The 27,146-nt window shown below is 45.1% G+C and overlaps 1 protein-coding gene across 1 annotated transcript in view; it reads right to left on the bottom strand.

Annotated features, from left to right (window-relative positions):
• Window positions 1–751: 751 nt before the first annotated feature.
• RNF13 (ring finger protein 13) overlaps window positions 752–27,146 on the bottom strand; it is a 28,347-nt gene continuing 1,952 nt past the window's right edge. Inside the window, exons 2-10 of the mRNA XM_068144923.1 lie at window positions 24,178–24,305; window positions 21,996–22,076; window positions 18,970–19,095; window positions 17,803–17,890; window positions 15,899–15,989; window positions 14,535–14,640; window positions 12,124–12,217; window positions 4,181–4,261; window positions 752–2,240 (exon numbers count right to left, since the gene is read on the bottom strand). Of these exons, the coding sequence (XP_068001024.1) occupies window positions 1,876–2,240; window positions 4,181–4,261; window positions 12,124–12,217; window positions 14,535–14,640; window positions 15,899–15,989; window positions 17,803–17,890; window positions 18,970–19,095; window positions 21,996–22,076; window positions 24,178–24,291 (1,146 nt within the window). The 5' untranslated portion in view covers window positions 24,292–24,305 and the 3' untranslated portion in view covers window positions 752–1,875. The remainder of the gene's footprint in view (window positions 2,241–4,180; window positions 4,262–12,123; window positions 12,218–14,534; window positions 14,641–15,898; window positions 15,990–17,802; window positions 17,891–18,969; window positions 19,096–21,995; window positions 22,077–24,177; window positions 24,306–27,146) is intronic.

Here is a 27,146-nt window from a genome sequence, read left to right on the forward strand (position 1 = left end):
GATGCAGAGAGCTCCAGGCCTGTCAGCCTGACCTCAGTGTAGGGGAAGATTATTGGAGCACCTTGGGTGTGCTCACATGGCAAGCACAGGGTAACAGTGGGGTCAGGCCCTACCAGCATGGGTTCATGAAAGGTGATGGGGTTGGTCAAGCAGGACCCACTTCTTCTGTGACCAGGTGGATGAGGGAAAGGCTGTGGATGTTGTCTACCTGCACTTCAGTAAAGCCTCTGACACCGCCTCCCACAGCACTCCGGAGAGCCTGTGGCCCATGGCACAGCCAGGTGGACTCCTTGCTCTGAGCTGGTCCCAGAGAATGGTTTTTGTGGCCAGGCAGAGGCAAGGGGGTGCAGCTGCACTCGCTGTCAGGTCAGAAATCACAAGTGGAAGCAGCTCTCCTGCAATCACCTGGGCACAGGGCCTGGGCTCTTCAGCTTCCCCAGCACCAGCTGCAGGCAGCTGTTCTGCAGGCACTGCCAGGTGAGCAGGAAACACCAAGGGCATCCAGCTTGTCCTTCCCTCTCCCCACAAGTTACCTTTCCAGGCCCAGACTGACCCAAACCTCCTCCAAGTGAAGATTTCAGTTTTCCTGTGCACCCTGCTCCTCCAGCACCTCTCACACACAGAGCCCAGGTCAGCCTGTACTGAGAGGTCTCACCAGGTCTGTGTGCTGACCTTTAAACACACTTGAACCTTGGCAGCGAACCTAGAAGAGCACACAAAGGATGTTAAGAGTACAAAAAACTCCTTCTGCTAAAGTGGAAAACACATTTATTAACATTCTTTCAAGCTTTCCTTGTTCAAGGCCATATAAAAAAAAATCTCTGCATGTTGATGACAGGTCTGTTTGTACTCTAGACAGTCACAGAGGTACTCTACAGCTTTGCTCCCCCTCATACCCTGGTGAGTACTGAGCTCTGTTAGCAGTTGAAGCACTTGTTTCAGATCAGCTGTTTGGAAAGAACAAATTTTCTATATACATTGTTTAGCAGAGGAATGCAGCATCAAATGCTCTTTAGTAAGAGGTATATGAGTTGAGGATCAAGAGAATACTTACCTACATCATTCCTCTATCTGGAACAACACCTCTGCTTTGGTCACTGCCTCCCTCCTCCCCCCAGCTCCCACAGCATCAGCAGGAAACCAGAGTGCATCCTAGTGGCAAATGGGGATAGTTCCTGTGCTCCTGGTGGCTCTTACCTCGTGGATTGCTCAAAACTAAACGTCATACAGCCTATGTTTCCTTACCCTAGGAACAGTTCGATGGAACAGCTTAAACTCAGCTGCTGTGACAAACTCCAGAGGATTATTTGGGCATCACTGCTCTGAGGTCCAAGTGGAATTTGTTTCTGCTTGGTTTGTCACTCCAGCACGTGGAATACCGATCAGTTCTACGTTTGGCTTTCAGGAGTGGTGACAGCTTTTAGGAAAGCTCTCTACAAACATGCAAATACAGGGTGGGTTGTTTTTTTTGTTGGGCTTAAAGGGGTAACACATACCATACATGTAATAAATATTGCTATCAGTATGACCCCCTGGCAGCTACAAAACGGCGACAGAGTTACTTCCAGATACACCCCCTTTTCAACAAGATAAGATACAGAGTCTGTGATACTCCTATTGAGAGAAACTATTAAGGTTGTTCATTAGTGTGGTGAAGTCCAGTTAACTGCTCTGAGAAGACAGAAATGTGTGGCTGAATGCCTGAATCAAAAATAAACCTAGCTGCAATGATTTAACCATAATACTACTACATGAACTGCTGCTCCTACCGAAGAAACCAAAAGGATTACAGGTTAAAATATACTCCCTACGCAAAGGTTTTGTAAAGCATAGCCTGAAGAACTCCTGCTCACACACTACTGGTGGTTAGTAGTCTCAGACAGTGTTGGCCACTCGGTACTCCCTGTCGTCGCCGGGCTGCAGCTGCACCACGACGCTCTCCTGGCTGGCTCCGTTCTCCGCGTCGCTGCTGTCGACGTTGTCGTTGTCGTCCTCCTCGTACTCCGAGGACTCGGTCATGTTCTGGTGGGAGTGAGACTCCGAGAGAGCCCCAAAGGACTGAGTGCTGACTGAGGCCAAGGGCCTGAGCAGAGGAGTATTTTCAGACACTTCGTTCTCTTCCTGGCTGCTGTCCGTCTCCGAGTCGGAGTCCCCCTGCGAAGGGACCACCTTCTGCTTGCACACGGGACAGGTCTTTTTGGTTTTGGTCAGCCAGGGGTCCACACACTTGCAGTGATATGCTGTTAGAAAACAAAATGCAAGTGCATCACTGCCCTAGGGGAAGGGACAAGGCAACCTGCTAAGTTTTATTCATCTCCTTCAGTAACACAGGAGAAGTTCAGACTTCAACTCATGCGGAACATTTCACTGGCAGGGTTGCTGGCATGGGGCTGCCTACCCTAACAGATGGATCACAGCTCACAGGATGGCAGGGGTTGGAAGCGACCCAAAGAGATCATCGAGTCCAACCCCTCTGCCAGAGCAGGACCATACAATCTAGCTCAGGTCATAGAGGAACACATCCAGATGGGCCTTGAAAGTCTCCAGAGAAGGAGACTGCACAACCTCTCTGGGGAGCCTGTTCCAGTGCTCTGTGACCCTTACAGTAAAGAAGTTCCTCCTCATGTTAAGGTGGAACCTCCTGTGCTGCAGCTTACGTCCATTGCTCCTTGTTCTATCACAGGGAGCAAGTGAGCAGAGCCTGTCCGCTGCCTCCTGACCCCCAGCCCTCAGATAGGGATGTATTCAAGAACTACCCAGTGCTTCCCAGAGCAGTCCTGCAATGGGCCACCTCTGACAACCCTGACTAGAATACCTTCTTGAGGAGCTGCAGCCCCTTGCAGCAGTCATGCCCTCCAGTGCCACCCTCACAGCACTGCCAGCCTCCATTCTCCAAGCACCTCACTGTCAATGAAATTGCCAAGTGACTGATTGTGTGGATTTTAAATGAGGTCCACAGCTGGCACTGCAGCTTAGAAATGTTTGAAAGTGGCTTTCTCACAGCAGTGAAAACTGAGCCCTGCTTATTAAAAGAGACTCCTGCCTGATAGAGCACAGTGCAAGGGCAAGCAGGCTGCAGTCAGTGTCTGCTCAAGCAGGTCAGCAGCACCTTCTCCACAAGAACTGACTGTGGTGGCTTGGGTTTATTTTCTTTCTTTGTCAGCAATCTTTGATATGGTGGTGCAGTCCCTAGATGGCTCAGATGCCATGGATCTGCTCTTCCACAGAACTCTGTCAACCTGTTTTGGAATTGTTTTGAATGACTGAGGATCTACAAAGCTCAGCCTGTCACCTGCTGTGCTCACTGGGGCTGTAAGGTTGTAACATCAGCTGCCTCTTTTTCAACACCGCTCAGTGATGTGATGTTTGGTGTTTGCTGCTGCAGTGCCTGGACAGAGCAAGAACTTGATGAGAAAAAGCTGGATCAAACTTCACCTAGCCAAAACAGCTCTAATACAGTGAATGGACTGGGAGGGAGAGAGAGGATCTCAGGCCAGGAAAGATAAATCCCATTTTTCTTGATAAGATTTTACATAGCTTTAACAAAACAAAAAAGTTCCAATTTAAGGACACTCTTGGGCCCAGGCTTCTCCCAGATTTCCAAATATAAGCTCTCAAAATGCTCCTTGTACTGGCAGGCAGCTAAAAGCAGCCTTGCCTTGGAGGCAGACACAGACTTCATCACCAGCTGGAGATTTTGCAGCAGGGCTGCACCTCAGGAAGGCCTTGGAAGGTGCACAACTTGTCACAGCAACAACATCCCACTCATTTCTGCCCAGGGCAGGGGTCTGCATGGCTAGAGGACAGACTACATCCCTCATCCTTACCTCTGTCCTCTGGTTTCATGGTCTTGGAAAAACGTGAAAGCTCATGTTTAATGTAACAACAGCTCTGGAATGTGTTTTCCTATCAAGCACAGACATTGAGGAGACAGCCTCAAGCCCAGACTTTCTTTCATGTGTTCATCCAAGAAGCCACCAAGTGGGACCTGCCAGCCTTTGTTGCTTTTAAAGAGAGAAACCCAAGTTTGCTCTTTTCCCAATCTGTACACACACTCCTGCCTATCAGCAAACCCAGATGTTATAACTCAGTCAGTAAACACACTCACTGCAGGGGGCAGGTGGGGGGTCTTAGAGAGCTATTTCAATGCAAATACCGAAGCTAAACCACAGCTGCTTACCATGAGAACATGGAAGGATTCTGAGCTTGTCTCCATCCTCGTATTCATCCAGACAAATGGCACATACATCATATTCATCTCCTGCAGCACAGAAATGGCAACCAGTGTCACAGATTTGCAGCAGACCTCACAGAAGCATAGGATATTAGGGGCTGGGAGGGACCTCGAAAGCTCATCCAGTCCTAGCCCCCTGCCAGAGCAGAGTCACCTAGAGCAGATCACACAGGAACACATTCAGGTGGGTTTTGAATACCTCCAGAGGAGGAGACTCCCTGGACAGCCTGTTCCACTCTTCTGTCACCCTCACAGTGACAAAATTTCTCCTCCTGTTTCCATGGAACTTCCTATGCCTCAGCTTCCACCATTGCTGGCATTGAGCATCACCCAGCAGAGCCTGGCTCCAGCCTCTTGGCACTCACCCTGCACATCTTTATCAATGAGGTCAGCCCTTAGTCTCCTGTTCTGCAAGCTGAAGAGCCCCAGCTCCCTCAGTCTCTCCTTGTAAACACATAGACAGATTCTCTTGGCTCATTTCACAGGCTGAAGAAACTTCTCTTCCCTCTCCATGCAAGAGGCAGGTTCTTTGAAGCTCTACAGCTGACTGCTCCATTTCTCTCCTGATTAGGACCACAGCTCATTCACCTTCCCTTAAGGTTAATAAAAATGCTTTAAACACTGAAGTGCTGTCTCTGTAACACTCTACCATTCTTATTAAAAGGATTTGAAACACAAGATTCACTTCACTATACAGGTGCTGAGAAAACACAGCCAGCAAAGGAAACTGGGTAAAATAAAACCCCAGAATAATCATCAAGGACAGTCCAGTCTCAGGAGGAACTCAAACCCCATGAATGGGACACACATCACTGCCAGCACTCACATCATGAACACTGTGCTATCTTATATGGCCAAAATACAAACACTTCTCAGAAGCCAACATACCCCTGGTTTAGTGTTTATCAATCATGGCTTCACAACACAGCCCTTTCATCCACACAAATGGTTCTTTCCCATCTCCTGGAAGTCACTGACCAGCTGCTGGCTAGGGCTGCACACTCTCCTGACCATGAAGTCTTCTGTAGATGCCCAAACTACAGGGTATCAGGAAGATAAATACAAGAATCAGTTTGTTCCAGCTAGCCTCTCCTCCTGTGAAGCCTCCCTGCCAGCAGACTGAACTGCAAGCCTTCCTATCACTTGACTAACACATGTTTGGGTGAAGGACTAGAGACTTGCAGGGTCAGGTGATCCAAAGTGTATTTGTTCATCCCATCATAAGGGCAGTCATCTGCTCAACATATGGTGCTAGGGTGCCTGCAGCCTGCTTACTCACTTTGTGATGAGAAAAGTCACCAATGATATAAGAGTCTCAAGAGAAAAAGATGACATGGCCTACCCTGCCCAAAGGATGGGCACCACAGACACAGCCTGCAATATCCTGGGAGGGTGGAAAAAATGTCATTCACTCTGCATCTTTTGGCTAAGCATTCCTAAGAGCAGTCCTGTGCCCACCCTGCACCATCTCCTCTGCTGTCTCATCATTTCCTGGTGTTCAGCAGTTTACATTCTCACCACCTTCAGGGCTAGCTAAGATCCTGGGGTTTACCATACAGCAGATAAGCTAAGGAAAGGAGGAGCTGCTGATGCCATCAGAAGGATGTGCAGAGAACTTCACTCTCTCATATACCAAATAGGAATGGGGAAAGGCTCCCAGCACAGGAAGTGCCCATCTTGTTCCTAGCACCCCTCACAGCAGCTTCTCCATCTTCCAGGTCTTTCCAAATTCTACCCACCCTGAGCCCCATCTATCTCACAGCTGTTGCCTGATCAGTCACCCTCACCACTCAACTCTCTAACCTATTTAAGTCATGCACCTGCCTTGCTCCCCTCTAGCCATTCACCATGCACTACAAAAGCCCTCAAGAGTGGCAGCACATTGCTCTCAAGTCAGTGAGGCATCCCCTGGCAAGTGAACAAAACACCTCAGTGGTGAACCATCACATCCATGCCTAGGCCAGGTAAATACAGATCAAGTTCTCAGGGAGATGGATGCTGAAGTTCTCACATGGAGGTTCAGATCCACTCAGCAGCACAGTGGCTAACAAAGGGATTGCTGTGACTCTGCCAAGGCCACCTCACCCAGCTCCACAGCCCATCTTTCACTGCACACTAATTACACAACCAGCCCTCAGCCCAACTGCTTCACCTGCACCTGCTGGATCCACCAGCTGCAGCCCATCTGCTACCTTTCTCCAACAGGCCATTGCACAAATTAATTAAGGTTATTACCCAGATTCCTGCTCTCCTGGTGGCTAGGAGAAGGGAGGCAGCCCAGGCAGCATCCAGGAACACAGGAGCACAAGCCCTCCTCAGTGCTGGGACCTGCATGACTTCACTGGGAGCCCTGGAGCCTCCTTGACTGGTCTCCAGGTCAGCTTCACCCCCATGACTACAAGCCCATCAGTGAACAGATTTAGTTTTAAAAAAGGATACTCTGCAGACAACTTTTTCCTTAAATACCCATTGCTGTAGTTTAAAAGCTGGCTCAGAACCACCAAAAACCAGGGGTTGGGGGGAAAAGGAAATAGGGAAATGGCTGCTAAGTAAAGTATCTTCCTTAACTCAACTGTGTAGCAAGCAGGATTTCCTCTCACTACTTGGCACATGACCACAGATATTTCCAGAAGCACAGAAACATCCATCACCTACCTGTGTACTGATGAACAAAGAAAAATGCAAACACCAACCCAACGAGACTTGGGCAGGCCTCCTGACTCGTGTTCTGTCAGACAGTAACTGTAGTGTGAGGCCAAGCAGATGGGTCAGTAATGACCAGTGATTGGATCAGCTGGAATTCCATTTGCAGGGGGAAAAGAAATCAATAACTGAAAAATGCAGAAAACTGCAGCATTCTGGAGCAGATTTTCTCAAGGACACTGAGCTGCTCTTTCCCATTCCTGCTCAGTGATGTGTAGCACTCTGCACAGAAAGAGCCAACCACAGGGATTCCACACATGTGACAAAATGTCTTTGTCTAAATGGACACATTCCCCTGCAGGCCACTGTGTCACACGTGCTGGGGCTTGCTTTCTCCCACTTGCACAAGCACTTCAAACCTGGCTAAAGTTAAGCTCTTCTTTCATACTTAAACACATAACCAATCATGAAAATGATCAGGGGGCTGAAGCACCTCTCTCACAACAACAGGCTGAGGGAGCTTGGGGGTGTTCAGCCTGGAGAACATAAGGCTCTGGAGAGACCAAATAGCAGCCTTCCAGTACCTGAAGGGGGGTACAAGAAGGCTGCAGAGGGACTGATGCCCAATTACAGGACAAGGGGCAATGGTGGAAGTTGAGGCATAGAAGTTCCATAGAAACATGAGGAAAAATTTCTTGTCTGTGGGGGTGACAGAACAGTGGAACAGGCTACCCAGGGGGACTGTGGAGTCGCCCTCTCTGGAGATATTCCAAACCTGCCTGCATGCATTCCTGTGTGATCTGCTCTAGGTGATGCTGCTCTGGCAAGGGGCTTGGACTGGATAAGCTTTGGAGGTCCCTTCCAGCCCCTAACATCCTGTGATTCTGTGACTGTTTCCAAAGATCTGCAGTGATAGGATGAGGAGCAATGGTTTGAAATTAGAGAAAAGTAGATTTAGACTGGATGTTAGGAAAATGTCCTGCACCATGAGGGTGGTGGAACACTAGAACAGGTTGCCCAGGGAGACAGTTGAGGCCCCATCCCTGGAGATAGTCAAGGTTAGGCCCCACAAAGCTCTGAGCAACCTGATCTAGTGGAAGATGTCCCTGCTCAGTGCAGAGGGGTTGGACTGGATGACCTCTGGAGGCCCTTTCCAACCCAAACCATTCTGTGATTCTGTAATTTTTAGAAGTCTTGTGGATGTAGCAACTCCACAGTTCTGGATTCTACATTAGGCATCTAACCACTCCTTTAGGATCCTAACTTTTGACACTCAATGTAGGAAAAGCTCTGCTTCATTGATTTTTAATTTCTTAATAGCATGCCCAGGCATCTTTCTTTCACTGCATTCCCTCTTCACTGTATTTAGGGTGCTTTCTGCAGGAGTGAGAGCTTACACTCTGATTTTATTGCAGTTAAGAGCTAAAAAATCTCTTCAGCTTTGGCTCAGATTCCATTTCAGTTCAAAGTTAAGCTAGCTTGGGAATAATGTTAGAGACTTCTGAAAACAAATTCTTCTATGTACCAATTCACAATATTTCTAACCTACATTTTTTTTTTCCTGAGCTATTATTCCTCAGACTACTTGGATTTGCTAATGACCAAGTTCCAGGCACACTGAACAGATTTGGTGGGCTTTTCCCCCCCCCCCCCCACTTCTTTTTGCTGCATTCATTTTTGTTATAAAGACATCACACAAAAGGTATCAACTCCCACTGACTGTTGGAAGTTAAAACAAAACACCTACCCAAAACTCTTCCAGCCCAGGAAATGGATATTCACACAGCAGTGGATGCTGCTTTCTGTGGAGGTACTCCAAGGCCAGGCTGCCTGACAAGGACTCTGCAAAGACAGCCACTGCCACACCTCCTGTCACTGCATTCTCTGCAGGGATTTGTGATACACAAAGCAGTGCAAGAGAACCACCATCTACAGGGTCCTAAAACTGTCACAGCTTCAGTGCTGGACTGTTTCACTACCAAGGGATTTTTAAGAGCATGATGGAGAAGAACAAAAATCCATCATTCCTAAAGGCAGGATACAGCCCACAGGATTGCTTTCACTCATCCTTCCAGAGCAAAGCCTAAGACTGTTTGGGTGTCTCATCAAGAGACTGAAGGGGATGGTTCCAGTATCACAGAATGGTTTAGATTGGAAGGGGCCACCAAAGGTCATCCAGTCCAACACCCCTCAGGCAGCAGGGACATCCTCCACCAGATCAGGTTGCTCAAAGCCTTGTTGAGCCTGACCTTGAGTATCTCCAGGGACGGGGCCTCAACCACCTCCCTGGGCAACCTGTTCTAGTGTTTCACCACCCTCACAGTGCAAAACTTGTTCCTAGCATCCAGTCTAAATCCACTCTTCTCTAATTTCAATCAGGCAATTTCATTGCCCCTCCTCCTATCACTGCAGGCCTTTGCAAACAGTCTCTCTCCATCCTTCTTGAGCCCCCTTCAGGTACTGCAAGGCTGCTATTAGGATTCTCTTGTCCAGGCTGAACACCCCCAGCTCCCTCAGCCTGTCCTCATAGCAGAGGTGCTCCAACCCCCTGATCATTTTTGTGGCCTCCTCTGGACCTGCTCCATCAGGTCCTCAAAGAGAATGTGCTACCATGACAATGTCTGGAGAACTCCCACCTTCAGTACAAAAGCATGAAGCAGTGTGTTATTATTTCACTGCCAAAGGTAACGCACTGGAAGTACTGGGTCAGGTTTGTGGTTTTTTCTTCTAATAAAAGGGCTTAAAGTAAGGTAAAGGATTAGTTTCATAGCAGTAGAACTAAAATGATCATTTGTTTAGAGGAAGTGAAATCCTAGTTGAAAAAAAATCTGGGCTTGTTGCTCCCTTTTTCACAAGGCACTGACTGCAGTGGATACCTGGGTGTTTGCAGCCTGGTTACTTCACAGTCACTGAGTAAGACAAACAGCCACAAGATTTCCTCCTACACTGGCTGCTTAGCCCTGTAGCTCCGGGAGAGTTATTAGAGATGCACACAATTAAATGGAGAAGACATTAACTGACTTTCTTGAAACAACCTTTCCCTTGCAAATTGCTTTTTAAAGTACTACATCATTTACTTTGTATATTTCATCTAATTAGATTTCATGGGGCATCCATGAGAGGAGAAAAATTACTAATAGCTTCATTGGCTTAAGATAACTTTTGAGAGGTAATTTTAAATCCATAGTTACAGATAACAGCAAGGTTCAGTCAACTCTGCAGAGGAAAACATTGCTTTTCCTTGCCCCACGCCCCCAGGCTGACTAACACAGCACCAGTGCTGCATCCCCTCAAACTGAACATCTGCTCTGCACCAAGTCAGCAGTGCCATCAATAATGCAGGCTGGCTTTACCAAGGGCAAAGCACAGCAAGTGGCTCTACCCCTGAGGCCAGGCACAACCCCTGAGGAGGTCTCTGCTCAATACACTCTCTGCTGACACTGTTGTGTAGCCAGCAAAAGCACTTAAGTGCTTTTTCCACCTTCTCTTCTCATACCTTGCAACAGGTAGATGAATGAGGAATCAGATGGTAACATCTTTGAAAAACAAAATGAAAATGAGAAGTAGATTATTTTTTTCCTAATTTTAAGGAGCAGACTACAACAGAGAAGGGCCTAAGGCAGATTTTCCACTCCACTGAAGAACATGACTTGGTAACAGCTTTATCTCTCACCCTGCCATTAGATAAAGTTAATCACTACAAAGAATCACAAGACTCAGCATTTTGGCAGTAAATCTGAACTGCTCTTGCCCTCACAGAGGCATTGTGATGCATCAAAGGACCACTCCACTGGACCAGCAGATAAATGACACCCACAAGATAGTTTTGTTTGTATCATTTCTACAGGGTCAGGCAACTTAACCTGCTGCTGGCAATCATCAGTTTCCAGACAAAGAACCACAGGATGGCTTGGGTGGAAAGGGACCTTTAAAAGCCACCTAAACCATTCCCCCTGCAGTCAGCAGGGACATCTGCAACCAGAGCAGGTTGCTCGGAGGCCCAAACAAGCTGACCTGGAATGTTTCCAGGGATGGTGCATCTACCACCTCTCTGGGCAACCTGGGCCAGAGTCTCTCTACCCTCTGTGTAAAATATGTCATCTTTCTATCTAAATCTCCTCTCTTTTGGTTTTAATACATCACCCCTCAACCTGTCACAACTGGCCAGGCTCAAAAGTCTGTCCCCAGCTTTCTGCTTGGTTCCTTTAAACCCTGAAAGGCCACCAGAAGGTCTCTCTGGAGCCTTCTCCTCTCCAGGCTGAACAACCCCAACTCTCTCAGCCTGACTTCACAGCAGAGGGCTTCCAGCCCTCCCAGCATTGCTGTGGCCTCCTCTGGCCCCACTCCAACAGGTCCTTGTCTGTGCTGTGGACTCCAGAGCTGCCCCAGCACTGCAGGTAGGAGTTCCAAATAATGGCTGGCTGCTGTGGTCACTGTTAAGGAGAGCTTTGTGGAATTTCTGTACTGGTTTTGGCGTACAGCAAGAAGCATTTCAATTCCCAGCCACAGTCTGCATATGGTACCTGCTCTGCTTCCACTGAAGAAATGTCAGAATTCCTCCAGTTCAGAGAGAACCAGGTCAAGCCAAACTTTCTGTGTGCTTTCACACCAAGCTCCAGCACTTATTTCAAGTGTACTCAAAAAAAAAATATATCTCTGTGGCAATGCCAGAGTTGAGCAGTGTGAGCAATCTGGCAGTGCAGGCCTAGAGCCTGACATGGTGGTAGGCCATGCTCAGCATAAATGCAGAGCCAGCTAGCAGTCTAGCAAAACAGTGCTGTGCCTGCAGCATGTAACTAAAACAAGGCACTGGTAGCCATAAACATGGAAAGTTATCCTAGGACAACAGGACATGCACCTGCATCAACAACCTCGTTGTGTCATTAGTAGTTGGACCAATAATCTATAATAGTGCAATGTGTGGTCACTCAGAGGGAACCAATGGAGCTATGCCAACAAAGCACTCTGAGTTTATGTAAGTTGTAGCAGTTCCCTTGCTACGCACTTCTGCCTTTCCTGTGTCGTCTTCTTCTACACTTTACTGTGCTATACTTGCACTACAGGCCTGCTCCATAGGCCTGCACCACTGGAACAATAAAGGAACAATACACGATCATATTGGTCAGCCGTATTGATTCCCATCTCCATTGCCGATGTATCTCCAAAACTACAAACCTCCACAAGTTAGAGTTTTGTGTGGTCTGAAAAGCAATGGGGCCCAGTTAGACAAAGAATGATCCACTTGCCTTTCTTGAATTTATGTACAGGAAGTTTTTTCAGCTGATCCTTCCTAAGCCGATTCCTCCTTGCTCTGTGTCTGTCTTGCACGAATTTTGTGATCTGCAAACGGAGGCAGGACAACGTCAACAGCAAGTCAGAGCAGGAAGACAACCATAAAGGTTTTGATTGACAGGTCTTCACAGTAAGGTAGTCAAAAAGGGAACCCCAGCTCAAACTGAGTCACCCCTTCCCTGGCCTGGACTCAACGATGAAGCCAAACAAGGCTAAAGGATTCACACTCCAGAGCAGAACACAACTCTGTGGCAGCTCAGGACGGGTCCCTCCTATTACTGCCACATGAGTTACACCTCTGGTGTCCTGAGTGTCCAACCCAGTAGGTGTGCACAGGAGACAGCCTATTTCATACCCATAATATCCTGCACCCTGTAAACCCATCTGCAAAGTCACTCTCTGCCTCTTTCTTCTCTCTCTGCTCCCGTGGGAGATGCTCCCTATCGGGTAATGGTGGGGGAGTATCTCAAGGCCTCTCAGGCCTGGCTAGGCCTAATGCCAGGAGAAGGGGAGGGGCAGTCTCAGATCTGGCCAGCCTGAGACCAGGCTAGCAGTGGGGGGAAGAGTGAGCCCTGGGGGTGTTTGAGTATACCCTCAGGTGGGGAGAAGGGAAGTGTTGGAGGCCTTTGGGTGTGCTGTAAGGGGCTCTGTAGGCTTTGGGATTCTTTGCCACTATACTTTGTAGTTTCTGTAAAAACCAATTGCTTTTGCATTTCAACTTTCCATCACTTTGCAATCCATTTGTGTGAATGTCATTCTTTTGCCCCTCTTGGGGCAATAGAGGATCTGCCCAGCCTTAAACCAGGACAAACTCATTACATTTGCCTGGGTTTGCTTATTATTTAGATCATTACAGCTCTTTCAGAGGATTGCTCCTATCAGAACTGTGCTGACAGGATCTAGATGTGGTCTGGGGGGCAGGAATGGGGTTACTTCAAGCCATGGTTGCCCTGCTGTCTTCAACTATACCACAGATTCCCTTTCCACTCTCTTACGAGGACCCAGTGCTGCTTCTGTTTGGTTTCCAACTCTAGCATCTGGGATGTGACAATTCTTTTTCAAACACAGTGACAAACCAAGCCCACAATGCCCTTAGCCAAAGCATAGACACCAACAAGTGTGACATTTGCAGAGCTGCTCTACCCCTACTGGGCAGTAAGTGAGGTAACCACAGAGTGGATTAATGTTGTAAACAGATTTCATCTCTCTCACTTGAGGAACCTCTGAAGGGCACTGAGCTGCTTCCTAAAAGATTGCCTCTTGGTAAGTATGAATGCATGCACACTACAGATAAACCAGCTGAATCTCTAATTGGTTTCAGCAACATAAAATGTCTTTCTGCATCACACCTGCCTTCACTTTTTAAGCATCTCTGGATCTAAAAATGATTGTTCAGGCTCTTTTCACCCCAGCTAAACAAAATGCTGCATGCACAGGCTGCAGTTTTGCTGTTGGGATTCCATCTCACATTGTCATGCCATCATCCTACAACTTATCACTAGGGAGCCCAATTTTAGCCTGTTGCCTCTTTTCACTTGTACTATTCTGGAAAATGCTTCCAGATACATCTCCCCCCTTTCTCTCACAGTTTAACATGTAAATGCAGGCTGAGACTTCCAACATTATACAACCTCTTTTCAAACCTCCCCAAACACCTGTCCCAAGTACACAGCAGAGGTGACCCTGACTTGCAGACATATCATGTCATTTCCTCCTGGTTCCTGCCTGGCTTCCCTCTACAACACAACCCTAAGCCATGGAAAGAAACCTTCACTTCAGTCCTGACTGCCTACTGACACTAACAGAAGAGAAATTCAAGCACTTCAAAGCCTTTGCTTTTGTAACTGAGTTACATTTGGAAAAGTAAGTTCTTAATCCCAGTTTACAGGCATGCCCTTCTTTGTATGTCCTCACAGGGCACAAGCTCTGTGCTGTGGCAGGTTCTGAGCTTGCTGACTGATGACTGGTGAGACGTGCACTGCAGAACAGTGGCACTAACCCTCATTAATCAGCACAAGTTTGCTAGGCTGAGTACACTCTCAGTGTACAAGAGCACAAGGACAGGCCAGTATGGGGTGAGAAAGAGTGAGCTTGTGCAGTGGAAGAGCAGCAGTGAGGGCAATTTTTTTCCAAGTAGTTATATTCCAGGTAAAACATCCCAAGGGCTCCTGACATCCCTTTGCCAAAATTCTGCACCTGTCTGTTGAACTGAGACAAAGGATTGCAGGTAAGCATTGTAGGAATGTGTGCAGTACACAAAGCCTCTGCAGTTCCCTTCCTGCATCCTCTCATTTATCAGCTTCAGTGACAGGATGATTTGTTTGAAAGAATGAAAAGAAGAATGTTATTAAAAGAAGGAACTTACCATAAAGATGACAATGAGAATAAGACAGATGCCCACTATTATTAGAAAAGGGATTAAGTAGTACTCCAAAGGAAGACTGAACTCTGGGATCAACACAACATGGCCACTGTGGGGGGGGGAAAAAAGAGAAAGCACTTTCTAAATATGTTAGAATTTAATGAGCAATGAAAGGAAATGTGCACACAACACAGAAAATCCAGCTGATAGCCACATGGTGTAAAGGCAATTAAATAAAAGCATCAAACACTGCCTCTTAGAACATTTTTTGGAATTAAAACTACTCTCTGACTTCCATCTTAAGGAAATCTAAAGCAACCAGAAAAGCAACTTCATAGCTGCTGCTATGGCAGAAAGAGAAAAACCAACCCAAGATGATGATCAAGACACAATGATATCATTCTTGCTTACCAAAGCACTACCCAGGAGGTTTCCTTTCAAACCATGAAGCATGATAAAGTGCACCCTTTGTCCTCTGGGCAGGCAATCATTTACAGTACAGCAACCCAAAGTCTTCCTAAAGGGCCTGATAAGCAGATGCTGGCAACTGGCTATCTGAACAAGTGTTTACTGATACTTGAGGAAGTGAACTCCCATTTACTGCTCTGATGGCACAAAGCAGCCAGAAGCACCTGAGAAGGTACAATGTGTACAAGTGTTAGCAGCTGGTGGAGCCATGCTTTACTTAGCAAGTAGTTTCCTCAGCAAGCATTCTGCTTAAGAATGACACAATCTGGTTCCTCTGGTTAACTCAGTGAAACAACATCAGGGACCTGAAGAAGCAAGCTCCAGTTCTGGAACCCCTATTAAAAGAAAGCTCTGGAGATGCTGGAACGTGTCCAGAGAAGGGCCAAGAGGATGAGCAGAGGGCTGCAGCTCCTCTCCTATGAGGACAGACTGAGGGAGTTGGGGCTGTTCAGTCCAGTATCTGAATGGGGCTACAAGAAAGCTGGGGAGGGACTTCTTAGGGTGTCAGGGAGTGATAGGACTGGGGGGGAACAGAGGAAAACTAGAAATGGGGAGATTCAGATTGGATGTTAGGAAGAAGTTCTCCCCCATGAGGGTGGTGAGAGCCTGGCACAGGTTGCCCAGGGAGGTGGGGGAAGCCCCACCCCTGGAGGTCTTTAAGGCCAGGCTGGATGTGGCTCCGTGCAACCTGATCTAGACTGGGGTGTCCCTGCCCATGGAACTAGAAGATCCTTGAGGTCACTTCCAACCCTAATAATTCTATGATTCTATCATGAATCCCAGGATACCACTGGCCTTCCTGGCCAAAATGGCACCTGGCTGGCTCATGGTCAAACCCAGAAACACTAAAAAGAGGCCATAAGTTACTGCAAGGAGTAACACAGCTGCAGGTGACTTACCCCTTTTCATAGGTGAATTCTTCTTTAAGAGACCGGGCTGATGTCTCACCAATGAAGACAGAAGGAATGTCAATCTTCTTCAAAACCTCAACTGCATAAAACAGGCAGGAAAATAAAAGTGTTATCATGTGGACACTCCACAGGCACTCTTGAGACACAGGACTCAAACACGATGGGACTACCACAATGCAAAGGCACACTGAAACACAATGACATGCAGACTGATGCACATGTGCCATATCTTCGTGTTCCATAAGAAGTGGCATTATTTCCCTTGCCTGAATACTCAGGGACTCTGTTGCAGGTCTAGAAATCCAAATTCTTAATGGACTGGTTAGAGGGAGCATAAAACTCAAAATATTTTAACAGACAGAGCAACTTTAACAGGAACATCATTTTTACTCAGATTTCCAGAACCTCTGGCAGCAGCTCCTATGCTTTTGTGATCTGGTATTGTAAATTTGAGTTAACCTTTCTTCCCTCCTTTTCACCCCAGACATAAATGAAACATCTGGAAACAGAGGTGGCCAGAAAGGGTCACAAAGATTAACAAATCCTACACCTTTGCTTCAGTCTCAACTAGCTGGATGGAACTGTCTCCCCCTTCTCTGCTTACTAATGAAGGCGATGTAAAGCTCAAAAGATGCAGCAGAAATGCAGAGTTACTGACAGATAAATACCATGTTCTAGAAAGCCTTTTCCCCAGCTTCACATTGTATGTTCACCTCTGACTTATGCTTCACATTTTAAGGGGGCAAAGTATTAGTTTAGTTGATACCAAAGCATTCAGGCTTCCCAAGGCAAAAGTATCCATGGCTGAATGTCACCTCCCACTACTGAAGACTGCATTTGTCGTGAAGTTGTTCTGCATTTTCATTTCTCAGTGACACCTGAGCATCGGATTCACATGGGTTGGGAACTCCTTAGAACCACTTTCACAGAGCTCTCTGGGCTGCTCAGCTCCAATTTAGCTTGCTGAAAGTTTATTTCCTAGTTTACTCAGTGGTGTTTCCACTTGGAAAGACTTCCTTGTTTTCATTTATGTTCTTGTTCCATATTGAGCAAGCCGCAAAGAAGTCCTAACAGCACCCCAGACCACAAACACATACTGTAAACCAATGCCAATGTTTTGACTTGATTACAAGGTGTTCTGAACATACTCACTCCAGGAAAGGTTAAAATCATGACAGCAAGCATCAGAATCAATCAGAAAATAGCACAGTGGTCTCTAAACATTCTTTTTCCAGCTGAGAATACATGTGCAACACACAGCCATAGGAAAGCAGAATCCATGTCCATGGGAACAGAAGAATGTGCAACAACAAACTGGAACCACTAACAAATACTAGGAAGTCCTGGTTTGAAGTCTTGGTTTCCTTCCAAAAGAGTAGGGTTTTTTCACTTTTCCTGTATTTCTACTAACACATCAGCTACTTCCCACATCCACCACACAAATCTATCTCATGCATTTAGCCATCTAACCCAGAAGAGAGGAACTCAAATTGAAACAAAACAAAATGAAAATCAACTAAAGAAGCACTCAGAAGAATGCACAAAGTTAATGCACCAAACAACACAGAAGTAGTGCTCTTTCTGAACATCTCCCACTTGAGACTGTTAACAGAACAGGAGGATTGCTGGGTAGGGTGGAGGGGGTTTTAGTTTGGGGAGTTCCATTCTGGAGGGCTTTCAGAAAGTGCTTTGAGTTTGTATTTCTTTGGTTGGTTTGGGTTTTTTTGTTCGTTTCATTGTTGGATTTTGTTGCTTTGTGTTTTTTTTTCCTGGGAGAGGGGTTGATGTTTTTCATTTTTAAGTGAGAGTCGATCATACTACTCAATACTGTTTTCAGTACTGTGGGTGGAATGGTTTTCAAACAGGAGAGAAGAAGTGATACCTGTACTTACTGTCGTTGGATCCCATGCTTATGAGGTCATCAGAATCGACATTGTGAACTATAGCTGCCTTGTATCCAGCTCTCTGTGCATTTAAAACCTGCCAGCCACACACAATGCTTGTTAGAAAGATTTCTCCTTCAAGATACAGTGACCTCTCTGACCTAACCCAAGACAAGCTACACTTTCAGGAAGTTGTGTTAGCACAAGATAATTTGCACTTGTAGAACAGGTGTCACCTCTCAAAACAAGATCCTCACTGTGCTTACACTCATCTAATGCTGTCATTTTTCCAGAAAAATCATTGACTATTTTCTTCTGACAGACAGTTCTTACATCTATTAGAAACAGTAAAAACCTTCCTGTGCATATAGTTAAGAAAATTTAGTCATAACTGAAAATAAAAGCATTAACCTTGGTAAATTTGAAACTACCAGTGGCTAGCTCATGAAGTCACAGGAGCAGTACCTCTTCTGTGCCTTTAGAGATGTGTAAGTATCTTACATGACAGCCCAGGTATTACAGAACTCTCAGGGTTGAAAGGGACCTCAAGGATCAGCCAGTTCCAAGCCCCCTGCCATGGGCACCACACATTAGAGCAGGTTGCCCAGAGCCACATCCAGCCTGGCCTTCAAAAACCTCCAGGGATGAAGCTTCCACCACATCCCTGGGCAATGTATGCCAGGGTCTCACTACCCTCATGATGAGCTCCTTCCTAATGTCTAATCTATTATCTCCCCTCCTCTAGCTTCTATCCATTCCCCCCAGTCCTATCACTACCTGACACCCTAAAAAGTCCCTCCCCTTCTTGTAATCCCTCTTCAGATATTGGAAGGCCACAATGAGGTCTCCTCGAGGCCTTCTTTTCTCCAGACCAAACAACCCCAACTCTCTGAGCTTGTCCTCATAGCAGGGGAGCTCCAGCCCACTGCTCATCCTCATGGCCTTTCTCTGAACACCTTCCAGCACTTCCAGGTCTTTCTTGTAACAGGGGCTCCAGAACTGGATGCAGTACTCCAGATGGGGTCTCACAAGAGCAGTGTAGAAGGGGTAATCACCTCTCTCAACCTGCTGGCCACACTTCTCTTGATGCAACCCAGGATATGGCTGGCTCTCTGGGCTGCAAGTGTACACTGGAAGCTTTCTCATGGAAAAACCCAACAAACCTAAAAATCTTACCTTGATATCAAAGTTGCACTCGAGCCTTCGGATTAACACAATAAAAGCACTGGAGGAGTTGTCTCTTAGTGGAGGTGGGGCTATAGGCTCACAGGCATTCTCTGGTTTTGAATTTATTAGGAATCCCTAGAAAAAAGGATCAGAAACAGGAGCTTCACTTCTCTTTGTCTTAACAAAAGGGTTGGCAGACAAGTGTAGGGAAGTAAAACTGCACCTTTTCTAACAATAGCTAAACAAACTCAGTCGTGTATGACAGCAAGACTTCTGCTACATCCCTGACTATTCATTTTGACACATCAGAATCTTTAGGTCAGTAAAGTATGAAAAAGAACATACAGTGCTTCCACTTACATCACCTGGAGCTCCTAACTCAGAGTTTGCAGTATAATTCAGCTACATGAATATTGTGGATCTATTGTTCCAAGTTGCATGAAGCCTAAAGAGAAAGCTGAAGTCTAACAGCTCAAGGAGCACCAACACAGACTTAGAACTTGGCAATTCAAAGGGGAAATCAAAGAAAGTTACTTGTGTGCAATCAGCAGTGAATGAGCACAGAAAACAGCTGGTTTGCTATGGTGAGCAAGGACTGCACAGATCATCAAATCTGTCACTGGGGAAGGAGTCACAGAAGCAAGAAATTCTGGTGATATCAACCCTGAAATCACCTTTGGAGTCTTTCTAGGTGACTGAGTTAGCATTGCAGCACTGAAAAGGTTTGGTGTAGAAGCCCTCCTAAGTTCATGCTTTCATATCTGCTGAACAGCTCCACAGCTTCTCTCAGAGGATTACCTGAATGCACTGACACTAGCCCCTCTCCACACCGTTGTTGCTTCAGGGCTGGCTGCTCCCTTGCAGCGCCTTCCATCCCCCTGTGAGTGCTCTGCAAAGGCTGCTGGTACAGACATTAATGCAAGGCAAGTGCCAAAAGAACATCATGCCCACTGCACAATGCTCTTTGTTCTGGCTCTAAAGAGAACAGACCTCCCCTTTTCCTCTGACTAGGATATGCCTGCTTCCTTGGTCAAAGCTCTAGACCACCTGAGAAGGAGCTTTGTTATTAATTAGATTAATAATTAGTCATAATAATTAGATTTCCTTCTACCAGTCTCCTCACAACAGATTTTGAATACCAAGATCATGAAAAACTCAGCCCATACTCCCAGGGAGGCTTTGCCTACCCTCCATCAGAAATACAGCTCTGCAGAAAGTTCCTTTCTTTGTGAGGTGACAGTGCAGCAATGCCACAGTGTGAGACCAGCACTACGGAGAATCATTTGGCATTCCTTTAAGATCCACACTCCTTTGAATCAGTTTTAAAGGTAGAGCAGATAAAAGACAGTGAATTGCCAGAAAAGATGAACACAAGTAAGTTGCTTTATGCAAATAAAGATCATGAGAAGCTGCCCTGCTGTGGGCTCAAGCAATTATTGCTGCAGTTCTAGATTCAGCCTTGAGAGCTTTAAAAATCTGTTTTCACTGACAGCTTTACATAAATAGATGTCAGCACCTGTGTGGAAATTCTAATTATTACATGCAGCAAATCTATTACATAATTACATCTAAACACACATATAAACTACCAGCTTAAATACCTAAAATAGATATAAGTGCATATATGTCCAGTTTATAAACTGACAGTTTAAATGTGCTTCATATAAAAACCTCACATCTCCTCCATAAATGTACATTAAACTTTACAAGAGAGAAAAGACTCTGTTTCAAGGAATAGGTTTTTGCAGTGCTAGTATCCCTTTTGTGGCAGAGAATCACAGAATCATTTTGGTTGAAGACCTCCAAGACTATTGAGTCCAACCATCAAAGCTGCACCAGCAATCTGCTCCTTGCCAAGTCTGTGCTGATAGGCACAATATGACACAGTCTATGGTAATTAAAAGCTGTAAAGTGTACACTGGTTTGCTGGTAGCCCAGTGCAGGTCCCTCAGGCTCCCCTGATGCACAGGGCAGTGCTCCTGCTGTAAGGTAGTGCCACAAAGAGCACTAACTGGAGTGGTATGTCTGGAGCCAAGTGCACCCACAGAGGAGCTCAACACAAATCACAGAAGATCCTGTCATAGACACAGAACCCAAAAGTCTTTAGCCTTTACCAATGGTACCATATGTTCTTGAACATCTTGAACTCAGGAGATGTTCTCTCAAGGATAGGGGCACAAATCACTGACTACCTCATGCCTAGAGAGCACACAAGCCAAAAAACAAAGACCAAACAAGCACCTGCATTCATGCTTTGGCAGCAGTTAGTATGGGATTTGGCAGATAGTGTTTTACAAGTTGTAGATTAATAAATCTTTGACAATTCTATACTACTTTGATGTTTGATTATTTAGTTCAACCAATATCATTGCATTACAAAAGTTACTAAAAACATAATGCAAGCCAAACCCACTTGCTAGCACATCCAGGGCTAAAGCTCACTGCTATTTCTCCATGGGTAACATCTACCCTAGCAAAGACAGAGAGCTGTCTAACAGCTAAAAAGGTTAGAATCAAAGCTCCTTATATCTATTTTTGATGTATTAAACTGGCTCACTGCTTGGACAAATCATTTAATCACCCTCTGCTCCTCAAAATAGTCAGTAAGAAGTGTCCAGCTCCAACACCACTCCTCCCCAGGACAGAGCATACTGGGCAGGGAAATTGAGTCTTGCCAAGGTTCCATTTGCAGAGGACTACTCAGAGCTGCAGGAATTCTTACAGCAGTTTATTCCCCTTTGGGACTCATTACAACAATGCTGTGCAGTCAAAGATTCAACCTTGCACCAGGTTCATTCTTTTGCATGTTGTTTACTCCCAGCCATAGCAGCATCAGCAGAGCTGCAGAGCCAGGTCCGGGGCCAGACAGGCAGCAGCAGAACAAACAGGACAGCTGCTCTCTGCCCCCACAAGCTATTCAGGGCCTCCAGAAGCATAGGAATGATTCTGTTTTGGCTTGCAGAAGAGATGTTCAGCAGACACAGCCCTCCATGTACATACTCAGGATAAACACACATCATTTAAATCTTCTTTACCTTCAAGCCTTCCGCTGGCAGTCTGTAGCCAAATCTAGCAGGTAGATCATCAAAGGTCTGTGTTCCATTTTCAAGGTTGTACTAAGAGAAATAAATTGGGAAGGAAATTCAGGTTTGCAACAAGAGAGAAATAGATCGTAGAGTCATTTTGGCTGGAAAAAACCTTTCAGATGAAGTCAACAAGTGTTGACAGAAATAAACACCACCACTTTCTAAGTTTGAAATATGTATCAGACAAAGGACTTCTTGTGACTATGTCAAGGAAATTATACAGTTGCTTCTTTCCCTCACACAAAAACATTGTTCTTATTTAAAGAACTGATCATTCCTTAAATTATCTGTATATTAAATCTTTCTTTCTACTGTCTACAATTCCAGGATCGTTGTATATGCAGAAAAGAAATTACAAACACCCAAAAAAGCAAGAATCTGAAGATCTGGGGGGGCTGGGGGGATGGTGGAGTTCTGATTTGGTTTTCTTGCTTTGAATTCACTTGCATGCAGGGAAGAACAGCTTTTAGCAGGTGGTTTACCATGGGCAAAGAATAGCCTCCATATGTTCTCACTTCTCAACCCCCCACCAGCTACTCAGGTTAGCAGATGAAAAACTCTCTCTGTTGTTTTGGTTCATACTGACTCTGAGCTTTCATTTCAAAACAAAGAAATGCTGTAAAGGCCTTAAACCTGTGGCAGCTTTGTTTCCCCTTTCACTGTTCATCTTTTGCAGCTCCATGCCCCACCTAGACAATGCATACAACAGAAAGTACACATTTTATGCATGCTGATTTTTTTTTCCTTTAGAAGTAAAAAAGCCAAAAAAGTAGTTAAGTTTCCTGCAAAAGTTGTGAATTATACAGCAACTGCCTCAAATGCACATCAACTGGTACATTTTATTAGCTGAATGACTCAGACGTATTTGTCTATTCCTTGTGTCATCCAGCTGCCCTACACAATGGATAGGTAAAGGCTGTGTTTATTTCAGAGCAACAGGACACCTAACAGACAGAACAAGATAGAGGATCTCAAACTCCACTTCAAAGGAAAACACTACTGTGATTTATCTTGACCCTTTCAAGACAGCTTCCCTCCCAGACTTTGGTAAAATTGAGGAGAAAGAGAGAAGAATGGAGATAAATTTCAAGGAAGTGTTTCTGTTCTGTGCAATCAGTCTGCTCCATACAGACTCTCCCCCAATCTTCTACCTCACCACTAGGTAGCACAGCTGTGTATGCTGTCCTCCTCCACCCTCACTATCATCTGTCTGCTGCAAAATGTCCTGCCTGAGGTTCTGCTGCTGTAAGTTTTCTTTGCATCACCTAGCAAGCCCCAACTTAAGCTAGGAGTCAGACACAAACCCATTTATTCTTAGCCCTTATTTAAAATATAACCAATTGTGCTCTGTCTCACAACAAAGTTTCAGTGTCTGGCTCATCTCCTCGTTCCCTACTCCAAAGATATTCCCAGAACAGACCTGTAGCATCCAAACATCCATCTTTAGATGGAACTATCTTCAAATACTACACAGGGGGAGTTTAAATAGGAAAAATAAAATTGAAGTTCCAAAAAGCTGTGTTGTGTTGTTTGTTTTTTTAAGGCTTGTGAGGTAGGTTGGTTGGTTTTGTTTTGTTTTCAGTATCTTTTCTAAGGGAGGAAGTAGCATGAAAATTAGGGGGGTTATGAAAAGAGGAAGCACAGGCTTAGTGAAAAAGGGAAGGGGGGGTGGGAAATCAGTAGACAGCCAGTTGGAAGTTTCACAATACAGTGGTGATGTCAGTTCCATAACAGAGCAAATCCCTCTCTGCATTAATTGGTTCTTCAGGTTGTTGCTATGCCGTTGTGTGTTTACAAAACTGAACGGATTTACCCAAACTGAAATTGCTCTCTGAACTAAGTAACAAGGGAATTCTTTTAACAGGGTTATAACATGCTAGAGGACATCTGGTCAGAGTAGAACTTTTTGAATGACTAAGGGAATTAAGTGCTTTCAGTGCCATGGTTATTTGAGCACACACCACTTGCAGGTTCATTTGAAAATGCACTTTTTCACATAACTGAACTAAAGGCAATCCCATTTCAAACAACCTGTTACAACATTTATTGCCCTAAGAGATTCACTAACAGGATTGTGCAAAAGAAGATTACATTTTATAGAGATTCCATCCATGTAGAGAAATATACTTACTGCTAAAATATCTGCCTCCACAGGTAAAAGGTTCAGGAAAGCAAATAACTGAACAGTCAGGATAGTGTATATCTGAGTGGCAGACAACATCAGCATTCCTATTGACAGCAGCATATTTTATTGAATACCTGCAACAACAAGAAAACAGAGTCAGAGCATACAGCAAACCCTTCCCTCTGGGGTTTCACTGGGCTCTACCATTCAGTTAAAACTTTTCTTCTACAGAAACAGACAAAGTGTTGTTTTATGTTTCTCATAAACATAATTCTTCTAACTGGCATGATTATTTTGCAGATACAAACCCCTGTTCCTGAAGTTATTTTATGTTTCTCATAAACATAAATCTTTAATTGGCAGGATTACTTTAGAGATACAAACCTCCGTTCCTGAAAGGATGTAGCCTCATGGGGAAGCAGACAGAGAACACCAAAATCCTAACAGCACTTCAACACAGGAACAGAAAAGTACACAGGGACAAACATCCACGTGATATTAATCATCCCAAGGTATTCCTGATTTTAATCTTCCTTTCTTCTAGCATAAATCAATCAGCAAAATTCCTCATGCACCTGGAGCAATTCTACTAAGACTGACTGTAAGTAGACTGATTGTAAGTACACACTTGCAAACTGGGTGCGCTACCAACAAATACAAAACAGTTCTATCAGCTTCAGAGAAATTCCCAAGTGGTGAGGTGTGACTCATGGTCTGGACAGCTGACTTGGTCTCCTGTGAAGTGTGTGCATTTTGGAGACCTTCAAAAAACAAGGACACAAGCACTCTGCAAAGTGTGCTTGTATGCACTTCACAAGCTCAGGTCTTTCAAAGGAGGTTGGTTCTGCTTCGCCAGTAAATGTTCTTCAAAAGCAGCAAGAAAAGCAACAGCTTGTGTCTGGAAATGCAGGGGAGTGTTTTCTAACAGAAACTGGTACTTAAAATAACTGATTTATCATTGATCAAAGCAAGAAAACAAACACAAAACAACTGTGGAGGGGGTTAGAAGGAAGCAAACCAAGTATTTTATTATTTTGGCACACAGACTTATTTATCTTTGTAGAGCGTGTTAAAAACATTAATGGCCTGAATGCCTCCCTTGTATGAGCAGTGGTACCTGCACCCTCACTGAAGTCACTGAGAGTATCATACGACCCTCAAAAACCTCTCAACAATTCCCCCCCCGCCAAAACCCACCATCACTCCCTCCCCCCTAAAAAAAGAGACATCTGCATCTGTTTGCATGAATAGAACTTTGAACTCCTTTCCCTCCCAAATTTAACATCAGCACTCGCTGCAAAGGTAACAGATTTCACTCCCTGTCTCTCTCTCATCATAAACTGACCAGTTTCACATCACATATCTCTTGAAACCACAAACTCCCACCCAAATACAACCCAAATATTAAAGACACAGTGTTTAAATTCTGAGTATTTCAATTCTTTCCCACAAAGACATGAGCTAACACTTAAGATAATCATCAACCCATGGTGCTGCTCATCTGAAACTCAGCATTCTTTGATTCTTACAGATCACTTTCCACTTGTCTCTTCCAAACCCTCAATCTAGACAACAAACCTGACTTGGGTTAAAATGTAATTTTCTCAACTGATAAAGGCTGTTTCTTCAGAACACAAAGTTTATTGAATGCCTGGGAAGAACCAACTTCCCACACACTGTGAGAGCCCTCCAACTGACACTCTGACAATCCACAAGCACACAAACACCACAGTGCAGATCTGCAGCATGCACCAAGTATAGGGGAAAAACATGCCATTACTATAGAAGAGGGCAAATGGGTAGGCAAAGTTGCACAAATAGTCATAAAAGTAGCATTTCCAAGTCCTTGACTTTTCATGTAAACTGTACCTTTTAATCCTTGCCCTCACTTAGAAGCTTCCCAATGTTTCAAAGTGAGTTGAATTTCTGTGTATATATACATACCACAGCTTGTAGTAAGGTAGAGGTTTGAGGTTTAGCCTGAATTGATGCTGCTGAGAAATGAATGCCATCAGAGCTGGCTGACAAAGGGACAGAGACCTCCAGAGAGCTGTGTTAAGAGTGGCCAGATGAACATCTGTCTTTTTTTCCCACCTCTTGTGAGCTGCACACGGAAGATTCTGTCCAGTATGATGCTCCCAAAACACAGAGGGATTACTGCCACGCCTCCACCCCCTGCTCCCTCTATCCAAACTGAAGTAAAATAAAACAACAAAAAAAAGAAACCATTGTTTGCTGCCTCTACCTCTTCACTGACTTTACCCTTTCAAGAAATCACAGCCAACACTACCACATTTTCAGAATTAAGAATCACTTAAGAATTCCTGTCTTCCTGTTCTGTCCTTTGTGGGGGTATTATGCAGAAAGCACTGTCCCATGATCAGAGGCCCTCAACAGTAAATACAGCAAAGACTGGAGAGTTAGACTTGATTTAAGCTGACACTAGCAGGAAGATAATTAAAATTTATTATTACTAATGGGAGGAAGCAGCTGGAATTTTCAGGAACAGTTCTGGTGATTCTGACTTGGTCATTCAGGCATGTGATGGCTTGTGAAACTTTTGACTGGTTAAGCAGAACAGAAGTTACAATCACAGAAACTTTTACTTCTGAACCAACATTTACCAGATTTTTTCCTCACAAGTATGCCCTAAGAAAGGGGACTGACAGTGAAACTAAAGATAAGAAGCAATTGATCAAAAAAGACAGTAATACTTAGGGTGCAACTGCAGAAGCTGCTGCAGTACTTTAGCTAATAGAGTTAATTCAGCACATACCTTACAACACAGAGAAAGCATTAAAATGGTATTGAGCAAGGTTAGAAAACACCAGAAAAAATGCTGTCCTTGCAAACATGCAGACACAATGCACTCCTCTCTGTCAGTTACATGCAAGCAAATACTTCTGGGCCCAAGAATGCTTGCCTCAAACACAAGTAAAAATGCCTTGCAATGCCTGAAGTTCCGTGGCTCACTT

Source organism: Melanerpes formicivorus, unplaced genomic scaffold (genome assembly GCF_026170545.1).
Source record: "Melanerpes formicivorus ecotype bairdi unplaced genomic scaffold, bMelFor1.0.p_v2 SCAF_12, whole genome shotgun sequence".
Classification (NCBI taxonomy): domain Eukaryota; kingdom Metazoa; phylum Chordata; class Aves; order Piciformes; family Picidae; genus Melanerpes; species Melanerpes formicivorus.